Source organism: Dipodomys ordii, unplaced genomic scaffold, assembly GCF_000151885.1.
Source record: "Dipodomys ordii isolate 6190 unplaced genomic scaffold, Dord_2.0 Scaffold1, whole genome shotgun sequence".
Taxonomy (NCBI): Eukaryota; Metazoa; Chordata; class Mammalia; order Rodentia; family Heteromyidae; genus Dipodomys; species Dipodomys ordii.
This window is the reverse complement of record NW_012267217.1, coordinates 53246083-53270044: the sequence shown is the minus strand read 5'-3', so window position 1 is coordinate 53270044 and position 23962 is coordinate 53246083. Positions and strand designations below refer to the sequence as shown.

The following is a 23962-nucleotide window of genomic DNA, read 5'->3' as shown; positions in this document are numbered from 1 at the left end:
ACAGGTCCATCCCTGGGCCAGGCTCCAGTCATTCAGCGGCATGCAGACAGATGAGATCACTTCACTCACAGAGCGCACAGCCTGGCAGGAAAGCTGCGTGCATTAAAGACTCACACTGTGTGCTGGCTATGGTCACTGTAGGAATCTCAAGGCTATCCTGGTTAGGAGGTAAGGAGTACCTTTAGAGCCAACACTGAAACGGGGAACAGAGAATATCCTAGGTGGGAAAAGTACAATTATGGAAGTGATAGGTCTGTGCCAGCGACTTCAGGGCTGTAGCTCACAGTGCCAATCTCTGTGTGTTTAGGCAGTTCTGGGTGGCCAGAAGAATTCAGTTCCGATAGCTGGCTTGGATCATCCCACTGTTGGCCTAGTCCTGTTGCCCTTTCCCTGACCTCCCTAGGAACAATGGCAGGCTGAGCTGTTGGGGACCTTATTCCCTGCCCCAGACAGTGTAGCCTACAGTGCCACATTCTGTCATGTATAGATGCAGCCATCTTCACCTGCTCCTGTCCCACACAAATTCCAGCTCACACGGGTTTCCCCACAAAACACCAGACTCTTCACATGCTGTTCACACAGACATCACCAGAGCAGATGAAACCCATATCTAGCTGAGGCCCCAGTGCTGTGCAGGCATCCCAGTCCATTTGTTACCCCCTAGCACACCTCTCCCATCATCACATCCTTAGGCGGCCACCTTCTAAAGTCTCCTGGTCTTGCCAGACCCCAGAGAACAACTCTACACTCTCCAGACTCCAAATCAAGCCCGGGGAAGGCTGTGTGAACTCACTAGCATGGTGGTAGTGAGTTCAACGAATTGTGTGGGTGAATCTACCCAGCCCTCCACACTGTGAAACCCGAGACCAGGAAGCTAGCAGTTCTCCAGCCATCCACAAGGGGGCCAAAAATGCTCAAATCTGCTAGAGACTTGAGGATCCTGGGGGCTGTTAAGAGTGTTGGCAGATCTGAGTTCAATGTGCTGGTCACCTGCAGTATTGCTTTGGCTTCCTTTCTATGGAGGAGTAACCTGAACTTGGAGATAAACTCTCAGAATCAGCATGTTGCGTCCCCGGGGAACACTTAAACAGATGTTGGCAGCTCACATGCACAGATGCAAAAACATTCTGAGTTCCTGCAAGCCTGGGCTAGTGAATCCCTGTTACTGCCTGCAGAGTAGGATCCTGCCTCAAACAGATGGTATGCCTTCCTCTGGCCCTAGAGGAGCTGCAGCCAACTGTGACCTTAAGAACATTGCTTTCTGACTCTGTGCCTTAGTTCCTCCATCTGGAAAATGGAGGGAACATAATAAATACCTAGCCCCCAGGGTTGCCGTGAGGGTTCAGTGAGTAGTGTGCTCAGTACTGATCTCAGAGCCTGAGGGAGTGTTACACACTGTTCAGATCCACCGTTCCTCGCCCACAATTCTGAAATGCAGAATACTGGCAAAATCAAAAGGCTTCTTTTTGTATAAGTTTAGTGTTCAAAGTCATTTCAGCAAAAACCTGAATTTAAGTGCTGTGAAGCTATTTCTACTCTTTAATTATCCAGTAGGGTTAATCTATCTGTATCTTTACATCAATAAGAGATGAGCAAACCCTTCACTATATCCTGCTTAGGGTAAATCGTTACACTGCAAAATGTTAATGTGATTGATTGTGGTGAGAAGAGCTCTGGAAGGGGCTGAGGATATGGAATACATGAGAAATGCATCACTTCTAGAATCTAAAGCATTTTGGATTTTGCAACCCCCCTGGACCCAAGGATTTAAAGACCATCATAGACCTTCAGTTGCTTATTATGATACTTGTTACCCTTATTATTGCATGTGTGGCAGCGACTTCTTGTCACCAAATAGCTCCAGGGAGGCTGACTTTGGCTGCCTTCACTCTGCAGAGCCCCCAGTTCGGATCATATACCCCCGGGATGAGGTGACCCTGATCGCCGTGAGCTTGGAGTGTGTGGCGCTGGTGTGTGAGCTCTCCCGAGAGGACGCGCCTGTACGCTGGTACAAGGATGGCCTGGAGGTGGAGGAGAGTGAGGCGCTGGTGCTGGAGAGCGATGGGCCCCGCCGCCGCCTGGTGTTACCCGCTGCCCAGCCCGAGGATGGGGGCGAGTTCGTGTGTGATGCTGGAGATGACTCTGCCTTCTTCACGGTTACTGTCACAGGTGGGCAGTTTCTGGGGCGCTCCCAGGAAATAGACAGATGGATTAAAGGACAGACACCCAACTATTCCTTCTTTGGTAGGGGCTAGTTGTAACCTCCTGACAGTGTCCCCTGCTTCCCAAGCATCATAGAACCCTGATTGCCCCAAATCAAGTTGGGACAGAGACACAGGCCTATAGGGAGAGATCCTAGCAGTTAGGAGTCATTTAGTCACCAAATACTTAGCGAGCAACTACTTTGTGCTTGGTACTACTCAAGATACGAGATGTTCCATAGTAGCTGGACACTGGTGGCTCAGACCTGTTCTAGCTACTCAGGAGGCTGAGATCTGAGGATCATGGTTTGAAGCCAGCCTGGGCAGGAGAGTCCATGAGACTCCTCTCCAAGTAACCACCAGAAACCCAGAAGTGGTACTGTGGCTTAGCGTGGTAGAGGGACAGCACCTGGTCTGGGGAGTTCAAGCCCTATGACCAGAAAATCAAAGTTCAGTAGTGAACTAACGAGCTAAAACTTCCTGCAGCTACATGCCTTACATTTTATTGGTGGATAGACAAGGGAAGTGGTGATAGATAAGCCCGTCAGAGACCAAAGAAGGAGAAAGGGAAGGCAGCTGAGTGGAAGGGCGGGTTGGGATATGATCTAGGTGTGAGTCTGACCTCCTCTGTCTGTGTGGCCTTGGGCAAGTCACTTTCCTCTTTGGCAACCTCAGGTCCTCATCTGTGAAGTAGTGGGGAGGGGCAGGGAGGGGCCTGCTGGCTGAACCCCTGTGGCTCTGTCTCTGCCCACCTACCAGCCCCACCAGAGAGGATTGTGCACCCCACGGCACGCTCCCTGGATCTGCAGTTTGGGGCTCCAGGGCGTGTGGAGTTGCGCTGCGAGGTGGCCCCAGCAGGGTCCCGGGTGTGCTGGTACAAGGACGGACTAGAGGTAGAAGCATCGGATGACCTGCAGCTGGGGGCAGTTGGGCCCATCCGCACCCTCACACTGCCCCATGCCCAGCCTGAGGATGCCGGGGAGTATGTGTGCGAGACACGCAATGAGGCAGTCACCTTCAACGTCAGCCTGGCTGGTGGGTGTGCTTGGCCAGCCCAGGGCGGAGAGGCTGGGGCACACACCTGGGCTCACACACCTTCCTCTCTTGGTGCAGAAACCCCAGTGCAGTTCCTCGCACCAGAAACAGCTCCTAGCCCGCTCTGCGTGGCCCCTGGGGAGCCGGTGGTGCTGTGCTGTGAGCTGTCGCGGCCTAGCGCCTCTGTATCCTGGAGCCACAATGGAAAGCCCGTGCAGGAAGGCCAGGGCCTAAAGCTCCAAGCCGAGGGACCCCGCCGCACGCTCTGCATCCTGGCTGCAGAGCCAGCCCACACAGGCCTCTACACCTGTCAGTCTGGAGTAGCTCCAGGGTCCCCCAGCCTCAGTTTTACCCTCCAGGTAGCTGGTGAGTATAATCTGGCCAGAAAGCTTGGAAATACTCCCTCCTCCTCCCCCCCAGCACCTCAACCCTAGGCTTCCCGGCTTTCCTAACACACCCTGTCCATCCCTTGCCCCTCTGCTCAGCACCTTTCCCTCTTGCCTCCTGCTACCCTCCTCCGGTGCCTGTCTCCCAGTGACGCCCAGCTCTGACCCCACAGAGCCCCCCGTGAGGGTGGTGGCCCCTGAGGCAGCCCAGACGAGGGTTCGGAGTGCCCCAGGCGGGGACCTAGAGCTGGTGGTGCACCTCTCCAGGCCAGGGGGCCCCGTGCGCTGGTACAAGGACGGGGAGCGCCTGGCGAACCAGGGGCGGGTGCAGCTGGAGCAGGCCGGGGCCAGGCAGGTGCTACGGGTGCGGGGGGCACGGAGCGGGGACGCTGGGGAGTACCTGTGTGATGCTCCCCAGGACAGCCGCATCTTCATCGTCAGTGTGGAAGGTAATAGTGAACCCCCTAACACCCTCTGGGCCCTGGCACCCCAAGGACCACATCCTACTTCTAGGCTCTTCCCATTCTCCCTCTCTGTGTGGCCGACGCTAGGATGCGTGCACAGGAAACATAGCTGAGGAAGGGCATCTGGAACTGACCTGCAGAGGTTCTCCCTGACTGTGTCCCAGGATTTGTAGCACATTAGCCGAGCTATCTAATCTCTGCGAGCCCCAGCTCTGAAATGAAAGCATGGAGCTTGTCTTACAAGCTGTTGTGCCCATCCAATGATATAAATAGGGTAAATGGGCCTGGCTGAAATAAGTTGGTTTTGGGGACATCTCATGACCAACACACACTAGACTCGGCCTTTCCCTAAGGTGTGTTCAGGGATGGGGAGTGAGGGCCTCTATACCCTGAGGACAGGACAAAGAAAGGGAGCTCAGCCAGCTCACAGCCAGATGCCTGCCTCCTCCAGAGCCACCACCAGTGAAGCTGGTCTCCGAGCTGACGCCCCTGACTGTCCATGAGGGTGATGATGCCACGTTCCGGTGTGAGGTCTCGCCACCAGATGCAGATGTCACCTGGCTACGCAACGGGGCCGTTGTCACCCCAGGGCCTCAGCTGGAGACGGCCCAGAATGGTTCAAGCCGCACACTGACCATACGAAACTGCCAGCTAGAAGACGCAGGGGCCGTGACTGCCCGAGCAGGGGGCACAACAACAAGTGCCCGGCTCCACGTCCGAGGTCTGATGAGGACACAGTGTTCCTACCTCTATCCCTACCTCATGGCCCTGGCCTGGCAGCCTCGCCCTTCTGCCGAGCTGGGGCAGGGCCAGCCTGCAGGCTCCATGGCTTCCTCTCATCTTCCCCTCCAGAGACAGAGCTGCTGTTCCTGCGGCGGCTACAGGATGTGCGGGCGGAGGAAGGCCAGGACGTGTGCCTCGAAGTGGAGACAGGCCGGGTCGGGGCTGCTGGGGCCGTGCGTTGGATGCGAGGTGGGGAGCCTCTGCCTCATGATTCTCGCCTGTCTATGGCTCAAGATGGCCACATCCACCGCCTCTTCATCCATGGTGTCATCCTGGCTGACCAGGGCACCTACGGCTGTAAGAGCCACCACGATCGTACCCTGGCCAGGCTCAGCGTGAGGCGTGAGTGCCCTGTCCTCTCCTGACACGTCACCTGCCTTTCCATAGCCTCTCCTGGTGTCCTAGAGTCCCCCTCCTACCCCCCCCACCACCAAAGTGCCCCTTGTTGCTGAGGGAAGTCTGCCCTGGCCATCCCAGTCTGGGGTGGGGCCCAAAGCAGTCTGTCCAAAACGAAAACCTCCTTTTTACCTCGTAAGTCCAAAAGGACTTTGCATTCCCTTTCCTATTTCCTAGTTGGCTTGGCTATAAACGTAAATACTGTACTCCAAAAAGATTCTCTGTGTTTATCCTTAAGTCCAGTCACACACCCCATGCGTACTCATGCTTGTTTAAAAAGCAAGGATGGCTGGCACCACAACCCCAAGCCACATTTTAGCTATGTGACTTCATGCAAGTTACTTCTCTTGAGTCACATAGCCTTAAAAACTAGGCTGGAGCCGAGCACCAGTGGCTCACTCCTGTAATCCTAGCTACTCAGGAAGCTGAGATCTGAGGATCATGGTTCAAAGCCAGCCCAGGCAGGAAAGTCCATGAAACTCCTATCTCCAATTAACTGAAAACCAAAGTGGCGCTGTGGCTCAAGTGGTAGAGTGCTCACCTTGAGCTGAAGAGCTGAGGAACAGCGCCCAAGGCCCAGAGTTCAAGCTCTACAACCAACCAAAAAAAAAAAAAAAGGGGGGGGGGTGCTGATCTCTGCCACTAGGAATTTTAAAGATATTATCACAAAGCTTGATGAATTATTTTGGTCAGCAATACATATTCTCTAATTTAATCATCATAATAAACCCATGTTTCAATGCTATTCACTTTGTACAGTTGGGGAAACTAAGGCCCAGAGGGGTGAAACTGCCCAAGATCATACAGCACACAGAATGTACGGTGCACCTAGGTTCCAATCTCAATGTGTCTAACCCCAGATTCTTTGTTCTTCCATTGTCACAGTACCCTGCATTCAGATCCCAAAATCTCCTAACCTAACTTCACTCCCTTCATATGCCCTCCTTTCCAAACCCCAATACGGTCCTCTCCCAATCAAGTCCAGTTAGTTGTTCTTCCTTCTTCCTGCCTACTTCCCACGTGCGACCTTCTCTAACCAGGGCCTTAGATTGGGGGGTTGAGGGTGGCTCTGACAGGATGAAGGGGGGGAGCTAACCCTTATACTCTCTGCTTAGAGCTGGAGCACCCCATCCTCCCTCTCTCCCCATCTCCCTCATACCAGCACGGCAGCTACGAGCACTGAGGCCCCTGGAAGATGTGGCAGTCAACGAGGGGGGCAGCGCTACCTTCCAGCTGGAACTATCCCAAGAGGGTGTGACCGGGGAGTGGGCCCGGGGTGGAGTCCGGCTGCAGCCAGGGCCCAAGTGCCACATTCACACAGAGGGCCACACACACCGTCTGGAGCTCAGCGGCCTGGGCCTGGCAGATGGGGGCTGCATCTCCTTCACAGCTGATTCCCTGCGCTGCGCTGCCAGACTCTCAGTGAGAGGTGTGGCCTCTGGGCCTACCACTGCCTGCTGATGCCTCTGTGTGACTACTGATCCCATTGCCTGTGTGGCCCTTACTGACCCTTCCTACCCCATTGTGACCCTCACTGACCTCCTAGCCAGAGTGTGAGTCCCCTAACCTGGCTCTGTGTGGCCCTTGTGATTGCCCTAAGTGTGTGTGACCATTCCAGACCCATATAGCCTGAATGTCCCATTCCAGACCCATATAGTCTGAATGTTCCACAGTTGTCTGCCTGCCTGAACATAGTCTGCTGATCACTTTGGAACCCATAGTCCACACCGTCTTCTTGTGGCCCCCTTTGCTTGCCATTGGCCCCTGTGACCATTCAAGTCCCTCCAGGCCTGTCTAAGGGGGACTCCTCTGACAACTCTGCTTGGTGCTCCCATTCTGGTTTCCAATCTGTGTTTCCCAGTGCCTGCCTGCTGTGGGGTTCCCCCCACCACACACACACTCATTGCTCTGCTGAACCCCGCTGTCTTCTGCTACCCAGTGTCCGTTGCTTTCCACTTCAGTCATGTACAATCCCCACTGAAATGCCTGCCTGTGGGTGACCCCTCTATTACCTCTATTCCTGCACTGCCCCCTAGACAGCAGCATGTCCCTCATTGCTCACCTTAAAGAGTGACTCCCTTCGGGCTGGGAATGTGGCTTGGTAGAGTGCTTGTCTAGCATGCAAGAAGTCCTGGGTTTGATTCCTCACTACCACATAAACAGAAAAAGCCAAAAATGGAGCTGTAGCTCAAGTGGTAGAGTGCTAGCCTTGAGCAAAAGATGCTTAGAGACAGTGCCCAGGCCCTGAGTTCAAGCCCCAGAACTGGCAAAAAAAAAGAAAAAAAAAAGAGTGACTCCCAGACGGCCACGCCCACCCCACTGGCTTTCTGGCCTCTGCTGTATCTCCCACTGTCTAGCATCCCCTTTGAGTGACTTGTGTCCCTGCATGTCCCCCACTCACTAGTGGCCTCCACTGATCACTTTTTCTAAATGTGCCTGCCACTGACCCCTTGTGCCCAAGTGTGCTCTTCATATTGCCCTTACCATCCTCCCTTTCCCACCCTCAGAGGTCCCAGTGACCATTGTGCGAGGGCCGCAGGACCTAGAGGTGACGGAGGGTGACACAGCCACGTTCGAGTGCGAGCTTTCCCGAGCCTTGGCTGATATTACCTGGGAGAAGGTCAGAGCCTGTCTGCACAATAACAGTAATAAGGCCTCCAACAGAAACAAGATCCAACCCATAGAGCGGGCACTGCGCTAAGATTGAATCCTTCAAGCCTTACAACAACCCTATGCGGTTATTATGTTTGTGACCCAGGAGGAAACATGCTCAATGGGATGACAAAGAGGCAGATGAAAGGAATTTGTTTGCCTAAATCTAGAATGTAGGCTCATATTCAGTGTGAGTGGTAGGTACCTGAATCTGGATGCCCGGGGCCCCTAGAGCTCCTTCTGGGGCCTAAGGTCCCCACATGGTGACACCAGTCTCAAAGGGGTTTCTGATAGGATGAGGAAGGGAAAGTGTGGGCCAGCGGGGCCGCGGCTGGGGAACACAGATCACCGGTAAATGCTGATGGCAACTGGGTCAGGGCTGTACTAGCCAGGCTGAGCTCAGCCCGACCCTCTGCAACTCCGGTTTACAGGACGGGGGCGAACTCACCCCCAGCCCCCGGCTCCGGCTCCAGGCCCTCGGCACACGTCGCCTTCTCCAACTGCGGCGCTGCAGCTCCTCGGACGCCGGGACCTACAGCTGTGCGGTGGGAACGATCCGCGCTGGGCCAGTCCGCCTGACCGTGCGTGGTGGGTACAGGCCAACTTCGGACCCGGGTTTCCGCTCCCACCCCAGCGGCCCACCCCCCAGGCGCCTCGGGGAGGGGCGGGGCCGGGGCGGGGCCTCGCCGCGCCACGCCCCCTCACGCCCCGGGCTCCGCCCTCAGAGCGCACGGTGTCGGTGCTCCGCGAGCTCCAGTCGGTGCGCGCCCGCGAGGGCGACGGAGCCACGTTCGAGTGCATGGTGTCGGAGGCTGAGACTCCCGGGCGCTGGGAACTCGGAGACCGCGCGCTGAGACCCGGAGGACGCGTCCGCATCCGACAGGAAGGTTAGGCCGCCTTCCCACCCTCTCCCGGCTCTTGCCTCCTGGGTGCCCGGTTCAGGCGGACCCCGCCCCCCGGTAGGCCCCACCCCCAGGCAGACCCCGCTCCACGGTCCCCGGAGCCGGACCTCTCCTGGGCCTCCTGCCCCGCCATCCGCGTCCCGCCGGAGGGCCCCAACCTCATCCCCGGCTGCCCGGGTCTCGCCAGCACCTCCTTAACCTCCAGGGAAGAAACACATTCTGGTGCTGAGCGAGCTGCGCGCCGAGGACGCCGGTGAAGTCCGCTTCCGAGCGGGACCCGCCCAGTCCTTGGCCCAGTTGGAGGTGGAGGGTAAGCTGCCGGTGCCGCCAGGGAACGGGGCTTCGACCGACTGGCGATTGGTCCTGGGAACGCTCCTCCTCCGCTCTCCCCACCCTGCACGGGGCTCCCTTCGGGGCAGGGCACGGAGGGCAGCGCGTTTCCTGCAGACCGGATGGGGAGAGACTTGGGGTTGCAGATGCCGGGGAACCAGATGCTGGGAGTGGAAGCCATAGGAAGGAAAGGAACATCTCGGCTGGGGGCCGGCTGTTAACGCACACCCCTGCTTCCACCCCCAGCATTGCCTCTCCAGATGTGCCGCCGCCCCCCTCGCGAGAAGACCGTGCTGGCTGGCCGCAGGGCGGTGTTGGAGGTGACTGTCTCCCGCTCCGGGGGACACGTGAGCTGGTTATGGGAAGGGGTCGAGCTGTGCCAGGGGGACAAATACGAGATGCGCTGCCACGGCCCCACCCACAGCCTGGTCATCCATGATGTACAGCCTGAGGACCAGGGCACCTACTGCTGCCAGGTGGGCAAGGACAGTGCCAACACGCGGCTGCTGGTAGAGGGTGAGTAAAATGCACTGGGCAGAAGTCAGAGGGGCAGACTAGCTGGCCCGGAAAGGGGAGTACCGTGGAGCCACCAGACTGATACACACCTAAGGAAGGTCTTCCAGGGCTTAGGACAGACTCTTGGCATCCTGGCAGGATTGGAACTGCAGAAGGGGTGTGGGGTGGGGGCAGGGAGCCCACACCAGGGACTGAAGAGGAGTGATTCCTGAGTTCTCAACAACAGGGGTGGAGTGCGAGGTTTGGGTTTGCTGCCTCCTTTCTCATGCTCTTCCATTTCTACTTACCCACCCACTACTGCCTGTGCCCACATCGCCCCCTCCCTGGCTCCTGCCCATCTAAGTTCACCATGAGCCCAGGCAGAAAGTAAGCTAGTCCTGTTTCCCACACAAAATCACCCCACTCTTTTCCTTGACCCCCTGCAGTCCCTTCACAGGGCCTATTCTTTACTACCCTAACTGCTCCCAGAGACTCTAAAAGAATGGGGCCCAGCAATTCCCATGTAGTGTCCAGGCCCTGCTAGGGGGCTGGGGGTGGTGGCACCCACTCTCCCCAAGCCCCACGTGGAGTCATTCCTCTGCAGGTGACTAGGAGACTGAACCAGGCCAGGCGGGTATCCTCGGACAGCTTAGAACGCGTGTGCCCTTCTCCCAGGCAGGGCAGGGAGACATGGGAACCAGAGGTGTTTGGAAACAATAAAAAGTACTGCCGTTCGTTTCCCTGCCTGTTTGTGTGCCTTGGGAAGATGGGCCTTCCCTGGAGCCCCTGTAGTAAATGACCCAGGATCTTGACGATACAGAGCTTCCAGCTTGACCTATGGAAGTACCAACCACTGAACACCACCACTCCTGGCCAAGGCCACAGAGTTTGGCACATTTATAAAAGATGTAAAATAGGGGCGGTGGTGGGGAGACAGAAGCATGAGGTGTCCAGAGTGGTATGACAGACACCAGACATGCACCGTGCATTTGAGCCCTCTCCCTCCACCCTCCTCCCCAACCCAACCCAGAGCAGCATCCCCCACCCCGTTCCCTGCCACTGCCCTCAGGCTGGTGGTTTTGCAGAAGCCAAAGTACCAGGGTGTGGGGGGCTGTGGTTTGCCCTGTGGATAAGGACAAGAACTCTTAGATGAGTAGTTGGAAGGCAGAGCGATCAGGGAGGGAGGCAGGCCTCCTCCATGTAGACATGCAGGAAAGTGGCCTGAGAGTAGCCCGTGGGACCCCAACAATGGGAAAGGAGGCAGGCCAGCCCTGGAGAACCCTACCAATCAGAAATCTAAGGCAAGGGTCCAGAGTCTCTCCAAGCCTACCCCCATGACGCATACACAGGCCACATACTTACAACCCTGAGCACACCCCAATGAGGCTCACACCCCCAGTTCCTTAGGGGCCCCTTGGGAACTTGAGAGTGGTCTTTTCTCTCAGGCCAAGCCTAGCCTGAGACAGATGCCCTCTTCTTGTGGCCAGACCAATTCTCTCCAGAGAGAGTAAAGAGACAGCTGAAGGCCTGGGTAGTGACCTGGCAGGCTCCCACAGCTGGCAGAGCTGGTGACTACAGAGTCCATAAACAGGTGGGGAGACAGTTACACCCGCACAGGGGGGCCTGAGCAGGCTGTCAGTGGCCCCTGGGATCCATACTCATAGTCCGTATCTGTAGGCGAGGCCATGAAAGAGCTCAAGGAGCTCCCTGTCTGCCGGTCCCGGAAACTCTGGATGTAGCTCTGTTGGGACATTAAGCACAGATGTGAGTTCCACTGCAGACCCTACCTCTCCTTACACCCCACAAGTATGATTTTCTCCTTGCCTATACAGACCCAGGAACTCTCCACACTGAATTCATAGTCCAAGACCCCCACCATACACTCTATCCCATTCAAACTCCATATTCAGGACACCTTTCCCCAGCCCCACCCAGGCTGTGGTGCAGAGGTTCTCATAGATAACCACCACCAGTGACCAGCCTGAAGGAAGACCAGTCCTGCCTAGACAGGACTCCCATTTGGGCTGAGGGCTCAGGGTGCTTACCGGGGACAGGACATCTCCATTGAAGCGTTTAATGGGCACTGGCCTGCGTCTATAAGGAGGATCGGGGGGTCCAGGCCTTGGAGGAGCCCGAGCACCTCTGGGTGGAGCTCGAGGGGGTCTCTTCTTCCTCCGCTTTTCCTTGCGCTCTTCCTGCTGTCGAATCCGCATCAGTTGTACACGTCTTCGCTGCCGGCTGATGACCACTGGAGGGACAGACAGAGGGACTTAGAGGCCTACCTGCCTCTTCTCCCCCAGTCCCTCACCCTCTTTCCACAGAGTGGCTTCAGGTTTCCAGATTCCCCTTGTCCACCATTACTTCCACCCTTCTACTTCCTTTCCTGCCTTCCCACCTCCCAGGTGAGACTTCCTGCAGTTCTTTTCTTGTGAAAGTCTTTTGTAAGATTTCTAGTTTTCCAAGTACCCCCTCCCTCCCAATCCTGTGCCATGGGTGATTGGCAGTCCAGCTACCCTCATATTTAAACGGACAGCTTCAGGTCTGCTTCCCCTCTCTGCTGGCTTCCCTCTAAGATTTCTGCACACACCAGAAAAATAAGCATCCCAAACAGCAAGTTGCATTGCATCCTCCCTGGCTTTAAGCCCACCAATGGCATCTCGCTGCCTTCTAAGAAAAATCCGATTCCTCCACATGGTCCAGAAAGCCCACAGTCTCAGCCCATTTCACCTGTATCCTCCAGCCCCATTTGCTCAAACAAGCCAGGCTTTCTCATCTCAAGCTCCCTTTCAGGTCTCTGCTTCTATGTCTCTCAACTAAGCGGCCTTCCTTGACTACCCTAGACTACATAGTCTACCATAAAAGTCACTCTCTCCTATGACCATGTGTATCTCCATGGTACCACTCTGCACAACTGGAATTTCCTTGTTTGCTTTTTGTTCATCTGTCTCTCTCCTACCCTGGGTGTATGCTCATGGAGCAGAGACTTTTTCTGGTAGATTTAGGTTTGTTTTATGGTGCCAGTGATCAAAACCAGTATCCTGTGCATGTCGGGTAAGCACGTTACCACTGTTGCCACATGCTCAATCTCTTCCCTTTTTTTTTTTTTTATTGTGGTGGTACTAGAGTTCAAACCCAGGGCCTTATGCTTGCTAGGCAGGCAGCTGTATCACTTAACTTGAACCCCAATTTTTTTGCTTTGTATCTACAGTATCCATGTGTAGTGTGGCATGAAAGGTCGTACTTGGTGGTACTTGATCTTATCCTCCCAGACCCTGAGCAAGTCAGCTCTCTAACCCCACTGAAGCCCTCTGCTTTTGGTGTGCAGCTTCTGGCCCTTCTCCCCCAACTCCTCAGACCCACAGCCGTCTGCACAGCCCCTTCTCCCATGCTCACCCTAGCCTGTGCCTTCTTACCTTCTGTGTGGGAGTCCCTCTCGGTGGTCACCCTCCACTGCACCAGAACGCCCATCAGGCTGAGCAGGGGCCAGAGTGCCAGCAGGGCCCAGCTCCGCCAGCAGAGGGGGGGTACAGCAGCAGCCCGCAGTCGCTCCACCACATAACGGCCTAGCAGAAGCAGCTCAGCAAAGTAGTCCGCTGCCGTGGCAATGAGTGCTGCCCCTGTCACGGCGGTTGCCAGGGTGGTGAGTAGACGCGGCCAGCGCAGGGTAAGGAGGGCACAGAGCAGGCCGCCCCCCAGCAGCAGCCCCAGTGGGCCCCACACAGAGCCTGGCTGGTAGTAGGGTGCAGAGCCCAGCAGGGCGGCAGCGGCGAGCAGCAGACCGAGCAGCAGCCCCACCAGGAAGAGGCCCACGCTGCGCACCAGCATGGCCACCAGCCCGCAGAGCAGCCCAATGCCTAGTGCGATGCCTGCGCTTGCCCCAGCACTCAGCTGCGTTTCCAGCACCCGCTCTCGGTAGCATAGCAGGAAGATGACCACTGAGCCAAACAGCAGCCCCGTAAGGAAGAGCACTGCCTTGAAGCAACGGTAACCTGCGGGGGGAACAGGGCCAGTGAGAAGCCAAAGTAAGGTCACCTGGCTGAGGGAAGTCAGAGAGTCTGAGAGATGGGGACACAGAGTCAGAACATGGTCACCAAGACAACAGAGAATTGAGGTTCACTGGAGTCGTGATGGCATCAGTGATGGGGATTGGAGGGAGTCAGAGAGCTATATTCATTGGGAATCACTAGGAAAACAAATATGATTATTGCGATAGGGGTCACTGGAGGGAGTCAAGAATACACATGTAACAGGATATTCAGAGTTTGGATCATAGAACACAGTAAAAGTCACTGGAGTCAGAGGACCAGCAATAGAGTCAGTGGGGTCTTTAAAGAAGAACTGTTCAAAGATAGGGTATTTGAAACTCAGAATTGAGATGGGAGGATCACACAGGTTCAGAAAGACTCCGGAATCATCACAGGGTTTCAGAGATACAGCAGTGTTAGAGGAGAGAGAGCTGGTTGGTTGGGGAGGAGTTCTGGAAGATGATGTCTTTGTGAATCAAAAAGACTGATAGAAGTAGAAGTTAAAAAGTTTCTGAGGGGGCTGGGAAGGTGGCTCAGTGGTAGAGTGCTTGCCTTGCATGCCTGAGGCCCTGGGTTTGATTCCTCAGCACCACATAAGCAAAAAGAAAAAAGCCGGAAGTGGTGCTGTGGCTCAAGTGGTAGAGCGCTAGTCTTGAGCTGAAGAGTTGAGGGACAGCGCCCAGGCCTAGAGTTCAGGCCCCATTACCAGACCCCAAAAAAAACAGTTTCTGAGGGGCTGGGAAGGTGGCTCAGTGGTAGAGGGCTTGCCTTGCATGAGGCCCTGGGTTCGATTCCTCAGCACCACATAAGCAAAAACGAAAAAAGCCGGAAGTGGTGCTGTGGTTCAAGTGGTAGAGTACTAGTCTTGAGCTGAAGAGCTGAGGCACAGCGCCTAGGTCCAGAGTTCAGGCCCCATGACCAACAAAAAAAAAAAAAGTTTCTGAGAAGGGGAACACTGAGAGAAATGAGGATATTGAGATCCCAAGAACAATCCACTGGTGGGTGTATAGAGATCAGAGTTAGGAGTGACCAGGGATCTGAGCTTGGAGTCATGAAGGGGCTGAGGGGGATGCATGGTAATGAGATAATGGGGTGAGGTGGAGGGAGGCCATTAGGGCTTATACAGGATCCTAGGAAATTAAAAAGCAGGGTAGAGAGAAATGGTTGAATTGTGGGATTTTATTTTATTTTTTTGGGTCCGGTTGTGGGGCCTGAACTCTGGGCCTGGGCGCTGTCCCTCAGCTCTTCAGCTCAAGGCTAGCGCTTTACCACTTGAGCCACAGTGCCACTTCCGGCTTTTTTCTTTTTACTTATGTGGTGCTGAGGAATCGAACCCAGGGCCTCAGGAATGCAAGGCAAGCACTCTACCACTGAGCCACCTTCCCAGCCCCTGAATTGTGGGATTTTAGAAGAGTTGGTTATAGGGCCAATATACCTAATAACAGTTCCTGAAAGAGTGAGGAAGGTGTAGATCTAAATACTTGATAAGATGAAAGTCAATGAGATCAAGAAATCAGGGTGAGCCAAAGAGACAGACAATAAAAAGATGATTGGTTCCAAAGTGAGGGTAATGGAGTCCAGGAGTTCTGGGGTCAGAGAGAGACCAGGTTTAGACAAGGGCTCAGAGTCTAAAAGCAAGAACATCAAACAGGGTTGGATATTAAAGGGCTGCAGAGAGCCATGCAGAGGGAGTGGTGTGGGCAGTGGAAAAGGAAAGGTCATACAGACTCTTAGGGGCCCCCTTAGGAGGGGCACACCCTCCTGCTCACTCTTCAGGTATGTAGCCCAGAGTTTGGAGGTAGAAGGGGAGGAACCATCTGACTCCCACCACATCTGCCCGCCCATTCCAGGGGGAGATATACATGTTAGAAACAAATCTTTCCAGTTCCCTGCCCAAACCTGCAGCCTACTTTGTTTGCCACCACCTATTCTGGCCACTTAAAATCCTTATGCTGTAAGCTTTCCTCAGGCCCCTAACTCTAGAACCCATTCTCCTATCTGAAGTTGTGTAGCTTGCTATAGAATCCCTAGGCACTTACCCTGAGCTGCCATTAACTCATTAGGCAGCATTGTGGCAAGTTAGAAAAAGATGTACTTTCTTTTTCTGGACCTGGGCGCTGTCCTTCAGCTCTTCAGCTCAAGACTAGCGCTCTACCACTTGAGTCACAGCACCACTTCTGGCTTTTTCTGCTTACGTGGTACTGAGGAATCAAACCCAGGGCCTCATGCATGCAAGACAAGCACTCTACCACTGAGCCACCTTCCCAGCCCCAAAAGATGTACCTTTCTCTAGGTACAGCAGCCAGTACCGAGGCCTCAAGGTTAACAAGTGGAGCACAAGCTGGATTTTAACACCCATCTGCCTATTCAGTTGAGCTACCTTACACAGTACCCATCCTGTCTAACTCACTTTTAAGACATTTACCTTTGTAGACCAGGCTGGCCTTGAACACTCAATCATCCTCCTTCAGCTTCCCTAGTGCTGGGGGTTCACATGTGTGCACCACCACACCTACCCCACCCCCGTACAACTCTTCACAGCAGCCTTCATTACAAGTCTGCCTTGTAGGCGATTGCCATGTGTGACTACATCCAGCCCACTCTAATATGTATCACAAGTGTGAATATTCCAGGAGTCTCTCCCCCGTCATACAATATGCCCTGTTGTAAAGGACTATGTTTAATCACCCTAAGCGTCTTCAGTGCCTGCCTAGCAGTATCCAAACACATCTTCAAGACAATAGCTATCTATTGAGTGCCTATTGAATCATATGCCTACTTCATGTAAGATAAAAAATCATTGGTCCCTTTGTTCTGCTGAGAAAACTAAGGCTCAGACAGGTTGATATGCCCAAGGCATCACAGTTACAAACTTACAGAGCCAAGTTCAAATTCAGGAGGCCTGACTGAAACACCTGTGTCTTCTAGAATTTAGAGTGTAGATACACGACAACCTTGTTAGATTACAGAGAAAAACGATAGCTATTTCATGGAGGGTGTCTGGAGATTTGGGGACCCCATAAAAAGGACTTAGGGAAGCAGTTAGGAGTTTAGGTGGAGGATGATGGGGGGGGGAGCTCTCACCGAAAAAGCAGTAGACGATTCCAAACAAACAGCACATGATGCAGACGAGGGCCGGCAGTGCCTGGTATCTGCGCTCCAGGGGCTGTTCACAGGGTGCGCCCCAGAAGGCATCATCGGGTTCAGGGGGCAGCAGCTGAAACCGCAGTGTCTCCATAGTGCCTGGCATGGTGCTGAGACCCGAGGGGTGTCACCCACCCTGGTCAACCTGACAAGGAGGAAGTTGGGGGTCAAGGAAGAGTCAGTTCTGGGTCCCCACTAGGATGAAAGTGGCAGTGGGAGAACTCCGGCAAGGACACGGTGGACAAAGGAGTGGTGCCCACATCACGCTGCTCTGAAAGCATCCCTGGAGTGGGGAGCGAAGACAAAGGGAAACACAAGTGCCTCGTTACAGAGGGCTGGGGAAAAGTTAAAATCGGCTGGGTTGGGGGGAGGATGAGGGCAGCGTGCTGCCGGCGCGGCGGCGGCGGCCAGGATACCCATCAAGGGGGGGAGGCTGAATCTGTCATTGTCCAAAATCTACCTGGACGGGAGGCGATCTGAGCTTCTGAGCGAGAGAGGCTGTGCAGGGGCCGGAGAGGACGGGGTTGAGGGGCGCCAGAGACTCCCACGGACTGGGGTCCGGGGCAAGTCCGCCGTGCGGGGAAGGGGGCTGCTGGGCCGGAGGGACCGGTCCCTGGGCGACGGCGGCGCCGCTCCACCTCCTACACCGGCTGACACTGAGGTCCTGCGGCGTCCGGGGCCTCACGCGGGGTCCGTGGACCGGAACGGAGCAGGAGCAGGGGCTCGAGCCGCCCCAGAGCCGCGGCCCCATGCCCTGAGCCCGCCCGCGGCCTCTGGTGCTGATGGACAGCTCCGGCCTCTGCTCCTGACGTCACTCAGGGCGCACCATCCAGGCAGGGGCGGGCAGCTTCTGACGTCACGCGGGACGCACCAACCACGCTGAGGGAGTCTGGGGACTCCGCCCCCGCCGTCTTCCTCTCCGGCACGAAGGAGGGGGCACTTCCGGGGGTCCTTCCCTTCCCCCCCCCCTTCCAACCTCCCCCTTCTCCTCCCTCTCCGGTAACTGGGGCCGAGGTCCCGCCCCGGGGGCGGGGTCCTAGCAGTGACACGTCGGACCCTGGCGGCCGCGGCTGGAAGCTCCGGCCCCCAGGGCAGCTGGAGGGAAGTCGGAGCCACGCTCGGGAGAGTCGGCTCGGGCCGCTGGCTGCGCTCGGTGAGGGGGGCGCGGGCTCGTTCGCGGGGCCCGGGCCCTGCGGATCCGCCCCTTCCCCGGTCCCGCCCCCCTCGGAGCCTGCCGGGGCTGCTCTGGGGCTGCGCGGGGGCCGGGGGCCCGCTGTCCGGGCGCCATGCGGGCGTCGCTGCTGCTGTCGGTGCTGCGGCCCGCAGGGCCCGTGGCCGTGGGCATCTCCCTGGGCTTCACCCTGAGCCTGCTCAGCGTCACCTGGGTGGAGGAGCCGTGCGGCCCGGGGCCGCCCCAACCCGGGGAGTCTGAGCTGCCGCCGCGCGGCAACACCAACGCGGCGCGCCGGCCCAACTCGGTGCAGCCTGGAGCTGAGCGCGAGAGGCCCGGGGCCGGCGAAGGCACCGGGGAGAACTGGGAGCCGCGTGTCTTGCCCTACCATCCGGCACAACCCGGCCAGGCCGCCAAGAAGGCCGTCAGGTACTGGATGAGCTCCACCCGCCCCACCCCCTGGTCACCGGCCGGGTCGCGTGCGCACGGGAGTCCCTGGGGGCCGGGTCAGGCTCCGGAAGGAAGGGGCTTCGCGGGCCAGGAAGTCTTTGAGCCCGATGACTTCCGATGGCTTAGCCTTACCGTGAGCTGTAGGGCTAGTTTGGGTCTATCCCTGCGTTTCATGCTGGCCTGAGCTGAACTCGCCTCTGTGCTAAACCGGCTCCACCTGGTGGTCCCCCAAAGGTCCTCTTAGGATCCTAGCTGGTCTATTGGAATTATATTAAGTGAGTATATAAAGAAAAAGAAGAGAAGTGAGATTGACCTCCATCTCATTCCTAGATGGGTCACAGGGGCCACCTCTGGGTGAGGCTGGAGAGGCAGGACTGTGCCCATGTACTGGGATGTCTGCCCATGAGTTGAACTAATTTCCCTTAAGTAATAGGAGAGTTCATATTCCAGATCTTCAACTACCTTCTGCCTTAGAAAGGTGAATTGCTGTCATAGTTTGCCCTCCTCCAATACATTCAATACAAATCTGTGCCATGTATTTTCTTATTCTACTTATGTGATATACTTTTGGTATAATGGTAGCATATTTATATAGAAACAATCATGTAAATGATGCACTGAGGAATTGGTGGCTTTAAGCAGAGAGGATCAGTTCTGTCTTACAGAAGGCTTAGATTAAATAATGTACTCAAGAATATGACTAAGTAGGGGCTGGGAAGTGGTAGAGTGCTCACCTTGCATCCATGAGGCCCCAGGTTTGATTCCTCAGCACTACATAAACAGAAAAAGCCAGAAGTGGCACTGTGGCGCAAGTGATAGAGCAACAACCTTGAGCTGAAGAGCTGAGGGACAGCACTCAGGCCCAGAGTTCAGGCCCCACGACAAGAAAGAAAGAATACGACTAAGTAGTGAAAGCAGGACTCCGACCTGGTATATTTCCCTCATATCTGCATGGATATTTCCCTCTTCCAAAAGTATAACACCTATGTTCTTAAGAGGTCAGACTTGTGCTTAAATCCTGACACTACAAGGAAAAGTTATTCTCATCCTATTAACTGATGAGGAAACAGGCCCAGAGAAAATAAATGTATTCATATGTACGTGTGTATGCTCTCTCCCACTGCCCTGTTGGCATGTGTATACGTGTGTCTGTGTGCACACACATGCATGCCAGTACTGAGGCTTTCATTCATGTCTTATATTCTCACTTGGCCTTTTCACTCAAGGCTGGCCATACTTCTAGTTTTTTGTTGGTTAATCAGAAGTAAGGGTCTCTTAGACTTTTCTGTCCAGGCTGACTTCAAACTGCAATCCTCAGATCTCAAACTCCTGAGTAGCTAGGCTTACAGGCGGTAGGCCACCAGCACCAGGCTCTTTGTCTTTTTTTTTTTTTTTGTACTGGTCCTGGAGCTTGAATTCAGGGCCTGGGCAATATCTATGAGCTTTTGTGTTCAAAACTAGTGCTCTACCACTTGAGCCACAGTTCCACTTCTGACTTTTGAAGTTAATTGAAGAATATCATGGACTTTCCTGCCCTGGCTAACTTTGAACCACTATCCTCAGATCTCAGCTTTCTGAGTAGCTAGGATTACAGGCATGAGCCACCACCACCAGGCTCTGCCTTGTCTTTTTAACAACTCTATGCTTTCTGTTTTCCCAGGACTCGATACATCAGCACAGAGCTGGGCATCAGGCAGAAGCTTCTAGTGGCAGTTATGACCTCACAGGCCACATTGCATACACTGGGTGTGGCCGTGAATCGAACTCTGGGGCACCGGCTAGAACGCGTGGTGTTCCTAACAGGCGCTCGAGGTCGCCGGATACCTTCAGGAATGGCAGTAGTAACATTGGGTGAGGAGCGGCCTATTGGACACCTGCACCTGGCATTACGCCACCTGCTGGAGCAGCACGGAGATGACTTTGATTGGTTCTTCCTAGTGCCTGATGCCACCTACACCGAAGCTCATGAACTGGCACGCCTAACTGGCCACCTCAGTCTGGCCACTGCTACCCATCTCTACCTTGGCCGGCCCCAGGACTTCATCGGTGGGGAGCCCACCCCAGGCCGTTACTGCCACGGAGGCTTTGGGGTGCTGTTGTCACGCACGCTGCTACAGCAGCTGCGCCCCCACCTGGAAGGCTGCCGCAACGACATTGTCAGTGCACGCCCTGATGAGTGGCTGGGACGCTGCATCCTTGATGCTACTGGAGTGGGCTGTACTGGTGACCACGAGGTGGGACCATCAGCCCCCCTACTAGGCCTCCTATCTGAGCTGGCTCACTTCCCTTCTCCTGCATAGAGAAGCAAGAGGTGACAGAGTTATAGGCCTGGATTTCCATTCCAATTCTGTCATCTTTGTCCCTGTGACCTGGGGGAAATTGTGAAGTCTGAGCTGTAATCCCCTCATGCATGCCAGTGGAAATAATTATTACCCAGAGTTATGATACGAATCAGAGAAAATAAGGGAACCTTGAGCATAGTAGATGGTCCATGTTAGTTACTATTTTATTTGTGCTTCATGAGCATCTCTGAGGCAGGCTGCATTTCCAATTCACAGGTGAGCAGGCACACAAGCACAACTGGCTATGGGAGACTTAAACCCACAGAAAACCCAGTCCAGACATAAAAGTTCATAAGAATTTTTTTTTTTCCTAGTCATGGGGCTTGTACTCAAGGCCTGAGCACTGTCCCTAACCTCTTTTGCTCAAAGCTAGCTCTCTACCACTTTGAGCCACAGCTCTACTTCCAGAGTTTGAGTGGTTAATTGGAGATAAGAGTCTCATGAGGGCTTTCCTGTCCAAGATGGCTTTGAACCACAATCCTCAGATCTCAGCCTCCTGAGGAGCTGGGATTATAGGCATGAACCACCAGCACCCAGCTTCGTGAGACTCTTATCTCCAATTAACTACCAAAAAACTGGAAGTAGAAGCTGAGGTTGAGGTCTGGGGATTCAAGCCAGTACTAACAGGAAAGTTCATGAAAGTCTTATCTCTAATTAACCACCAGAAAACTGGATATGGCACTGTGGTTTAAAGTAGTAGAGCTCTATCCTTGAGCAAAAGAGCCCAGGGACAGTGCCTAAGGTCTGAGTTCAAGTCCCACAACCAACAACAACAAAAAAGTCTTGGAATTCAGCAAAGATGAAGGGAAATCAGTTTCATCATTTTCTCCATTGTGGACTCCTCCCATTACTTTCCCCAGGGGGTGCACTACAGCTATCTGGAGCTGAGCCCTGGGGAGCCTGTGAAAGATGGGGACCCTCGTTTCCGAAGTGCCCTGACAGCCTACCCTGTCCGTGACCCTGTGCACATGTACCAGTTGCACAAGGCTTTTGCCCGAGCAGAGCTGGAGCGCACATACAAGGAGATCCAGGAGTTGCAGGTATGATCTAGAGGCAGGGGAGAGGGGTAGAGGGGATATCCCAGTGGGAAAAAGAGGTAGTACTAGAATCACAGAGCAGGCCTGCTTCTGAGTCTGTCTGTTTTCATCTTCTCCAAGGAGCCATCAGAAATCCCCCTTTTTGGCTGCTTCCAGGCATGGAAAGGATGTGGGAGGAGGGGAACTGGGTGGGCAGAGACTGGCAGCCGGCAAGGGGTTTATCCTGAGTGTCACTGAGTGCCTACATAGACACCGCCCCTCCCCCACCCAAGCTATAGGCTGTCCCAGGGACCTCCTCGTTCATGGCTTTTTTTTTTTTTTAATTTGTCCCAGTGGGAGATCCAGAACACCAGCCAACTGGCAGCTGATGGGGAACGGGCTGCTGCCTGGCCAGTGGGCATTCCAGCCCCATCCCGCCCTGCCTCACGATTTGAAGTCCTTCGCTGGGACTATTTCACAGAGCAGCATGCCTTCTCCTGTGCCGATGGCTCACCACGCTGCCCACTGCGTGGGGCCGACCGGGCGGATGTGGCTGATGTTCTGGGAGCAGCCCTGGAGGAGCTCAACCGTCGCTACCACCCAGTCCTGCGACTCCAGATGCAGCATCTGGTTAATGGCTACCGTCGCTTTGATCCGGCCAGGGGTATGGAGTACATGCTAGACTTGCAGCTGGAGGCACAGACCCCCCAGGGTGGCCGCCGGCCCCTCACCCACCGGGTGCAGCTCCTGCGGCCTCTGAGCCGCGTGGAGATCCTGCCTGTGCCCTATGTCACTGAGGCCTCACGGCTCACTGTGCTGCTGCCTCTGGCTGCAGCCGAATGTGATCTGGCTCCTGGCTTCCTGGAGGCCTTCGCCACTGCCGCCCTGGAGCCTGGAGACGCAGCAGCCCTGACCCTGCTGCTGCTGTATGAGCCACGCCAGGCCCAGCGGGCGGCCCATGCGGATGTCTTCGCACCTGTCAAGGCCCACGTGGCAGAGCTAGAGCGGCGTTTCCCTGGTGCCCGGGTGCCCTGGCTCAGTGTGCAGACGGCTGCACCTTCCCCACTACGCCTCATGGATCTACTGTCCAAGAAGCACCCACTGGACACACTGTTCCTGCTGGCCGGGCCAGACACAGTGCTCACTCCTGACTTCCTGAATCGCTGCCGCATGCACGCCATCTCTGGCTGGCAGGCTTTCTTTCCCATGCACTTCCAAGCCTTCCACCCAGCCGTTGCTCCACCACAAGGACCTGGACCACCAGAGCTGGGCCGTGACACAGGCCATTTTGATCGTCAAGCAGCCAGCGAGGCCTGCTTCTACAACTCGGACTACGTGGCTGCCCGTGGGCGGCTGGCCGCAGCCTCAGAGCAGGAGGAGGAGCTGCTGGAGAGCCTGGATGTGTACGAGCTGTTCCTGCGGTTCTCTAACCTGCACGTGCTGCGAGCCGTGGAGCCAGCCCTGCTACAGCGCTACCGGGCCCAGTCGTGCAGCGCACGGCTCAGTGAGGATCTGTACCACCGCTGCCGCCAGAGTGTGCTGGAGGGCCTCGGCTCCCGAACCCAGCTCGCCATGCTGCTTTTTGAGCAGGAGCAGGGCAATAGCACCTGATCCCCACCCTGGGCCCCTGTACCCTGGCATGGCCTCGCCTTGCCCCACTCCTCCCCAGCAACAACCCGGAGTCAGCCTGCCAGCCTTACTGGACAGGAGTGGCTGCAGCCTCAGACTCCGGGGCAGCCCCCTAGTCCTGTCTGGGTTGTAGGTCCCTGGACTCAGGACAGCCATGGGGAACATGTCTCCCCCCACCCAGCCACCCCTCTTGACCCAAGCCTAGTCTTCCTGCCCTCTTGACGCTGCTGATTCAGGCTGTGGCCTTCGTGTATTTATGCAGTACTGTCTGCCCGCCTGACGCCAGCCACACCTTCAGGGTCTTGTTCTGGAGGCTGGGCTGCAGATGAGTTGTTGGAGAAGGGGGAGCCAAGAGAAAGGAGGAGACATCTTCTCCCTTCTAGACCCCCTAATGAAGTGCTCTGCCTTTAATAAACTGGCTGAATGTGGACTGGTAATTGGAGTTGCTGGAGAGTTGACTGAGAATGGAGGGGCCAGGCCTTGCTTGGCCTACATTTCATTTTAAAGGGACCCAGTCACCCAGATGTCCAGCCCCGCCCCA

General features: G+C 55.5%; 3 protein-coding genes across 3 annotated transcripts; 2 read left to right on the top strand and 1 right to left on the bottom strand.

Annotated features, from left to right (window-relative positions):
* Positions 1 to 1826: 1826 nt before the first annotated feature.
* On the top strand, positions 1827 to 10369 carry LOC105987637 (obscurin-like protein 1). Its single transcript, XM_013018987.1, has 13 exons — positions 1827 to 2169; positions 2961 to 3236; positions 3315 to 3602; positions 3772 to 4071; positions 4538 to 4807; positions 4939 to 5211; positions 6428 to 6694; positions 7773 to 7885; positions 8349 to 8505; positions 8643 to 8804; positions 9025 to 9129; positions 9396 to 9665; positions 10249 to 10369. Exons 1-13 carry the CDS (start codon positions 1827 to 1829, stop codon positions 10254 to 10256), a joined length of 2832 nt encoding a protein of 943 aa, XP_012874441.1. The 3' UTR covers positions 10257 to 10369.
* An 878-nt stretch (positions 10370 to 11247) lies between these two features.
* Positions 11248 to 17347, bottom strand: Tmem198 (transmembrane protein 198). The gene is made up of 5 exons (XM_013008887.1): positions 17274 to 17347; positions 16754 to 16958; positions 13058 to 13633; positions 11690 to 11892; positions 11248 to 11385 (listed from the first exon to the last, which is right to left on the bottom strand). Exons 2-5 carry the CDS (start codon positions 16917 to 16919, stop codon positions 11248 to 11250), a joined length of 1083 nt encoding a protein of 360 aa, XP_012864341.1. The 5' UTR covers positions 16920 to 16958; positions 17274 to 17347.
* Positions 17348 to 17890: 543 nt separating this feature from the next.
* Positions 17891 to 23858, top strand: Chpf (chondroitin polymerizing factor). Its single transcript, XM_013012218.1, has 4 exons — positions 17891 to 18413; positions 20095 to 20668; positions 21637 to 21816; positions 22147 to 23858. Exons 1-4 carry the CDS (start codon positions 18100 to 18102, stop codon positions 23401 to 23403), a joined length of 2325 nt encoding a protein of 774 aa, XP_012867672.1. The 5' UTR covers positions 17891 to 18099; the 3' UTR covers positions 23404 to 23858.
* Positions 23859 to 23962: the final 104 nt, after the last annotated feature.

What these genes read in the sequence shown, in the direction of transcription:
- LOC105987637 (XM_013018987.1), top strand. Translation starts at nt 1,827, where the DNA reads ATGTGTGGCAGCGACTTCTTGTCACCAAATAGCTCCAGGGAGGCTGAC. An exon ending in GGCCAGGCTCAGCGTGAGGC is followed by an intron (nt 5,212 to 6,427) that starts GTGAGTGCCCTG and finishes CCCTCATACCAG; the next exon opens with CACGGCAGCTACGAGCACTG. An exon ending in AGTCCGCCTGACCGTGCGTG is followed by an intron (nt 8,506 to 8,642) that starts GTGGGTACAGGC and finishes CTCCGCCCTCAG; the next exon opens with AGCGCACGGTGTCGGTGCTC.
- Tmem198 (XM_013008887.1), bottom strand. Translation starts at nt 16,919, where the DNA reads ATGCCAGGCACTATGGAGACACTGCGGTTTCAGCTGCTGCCCCCTGAA. An exon ending in AATCGTCTACTGCTTTTTCG is followed by an intron (nt 13,634 to 16,753) that starts GTGAGAGCTCCC and finishes TTCCCCCCGCAG; the next exon opens with GTTACCGTTGCTTCAAGGCA. An exon ending in GAGGGACTCCCACACAGAAG is followed by an intron (nt 11,893 to 13,057) that starts GTAAGAAGGCAC and finishes CTGTCCCTCCAG; the next exon opens with TGGTCATCAGCCGGCAGCGA.
- Chpf (XM_013012218.1), top strand. Translation starts at nt 18,100, where the DNA reads ATGCGGGCGTCGCTGCTGCTGTCGGTGCTGCGGCCCGCAGGGCCCGTG. An exon ending in GCTGTACTGGTGACCACGAG is followed by an intron (nt 20,669 to 21,636) that starts GTGGGACCATCA and finishes TACTTTCCCCAG; the next exon opens with GGGGTGCACTACAGCTATCT. An exon ending in AGGAGATCCAGGAGTTGCAG is followed by an intron (nt 21,817 to 22,146) that starts GTATGATCTAGA and finishes AATTTGTCCCAG; the next exon opens with TGGGAGATCCAGAACACCAG.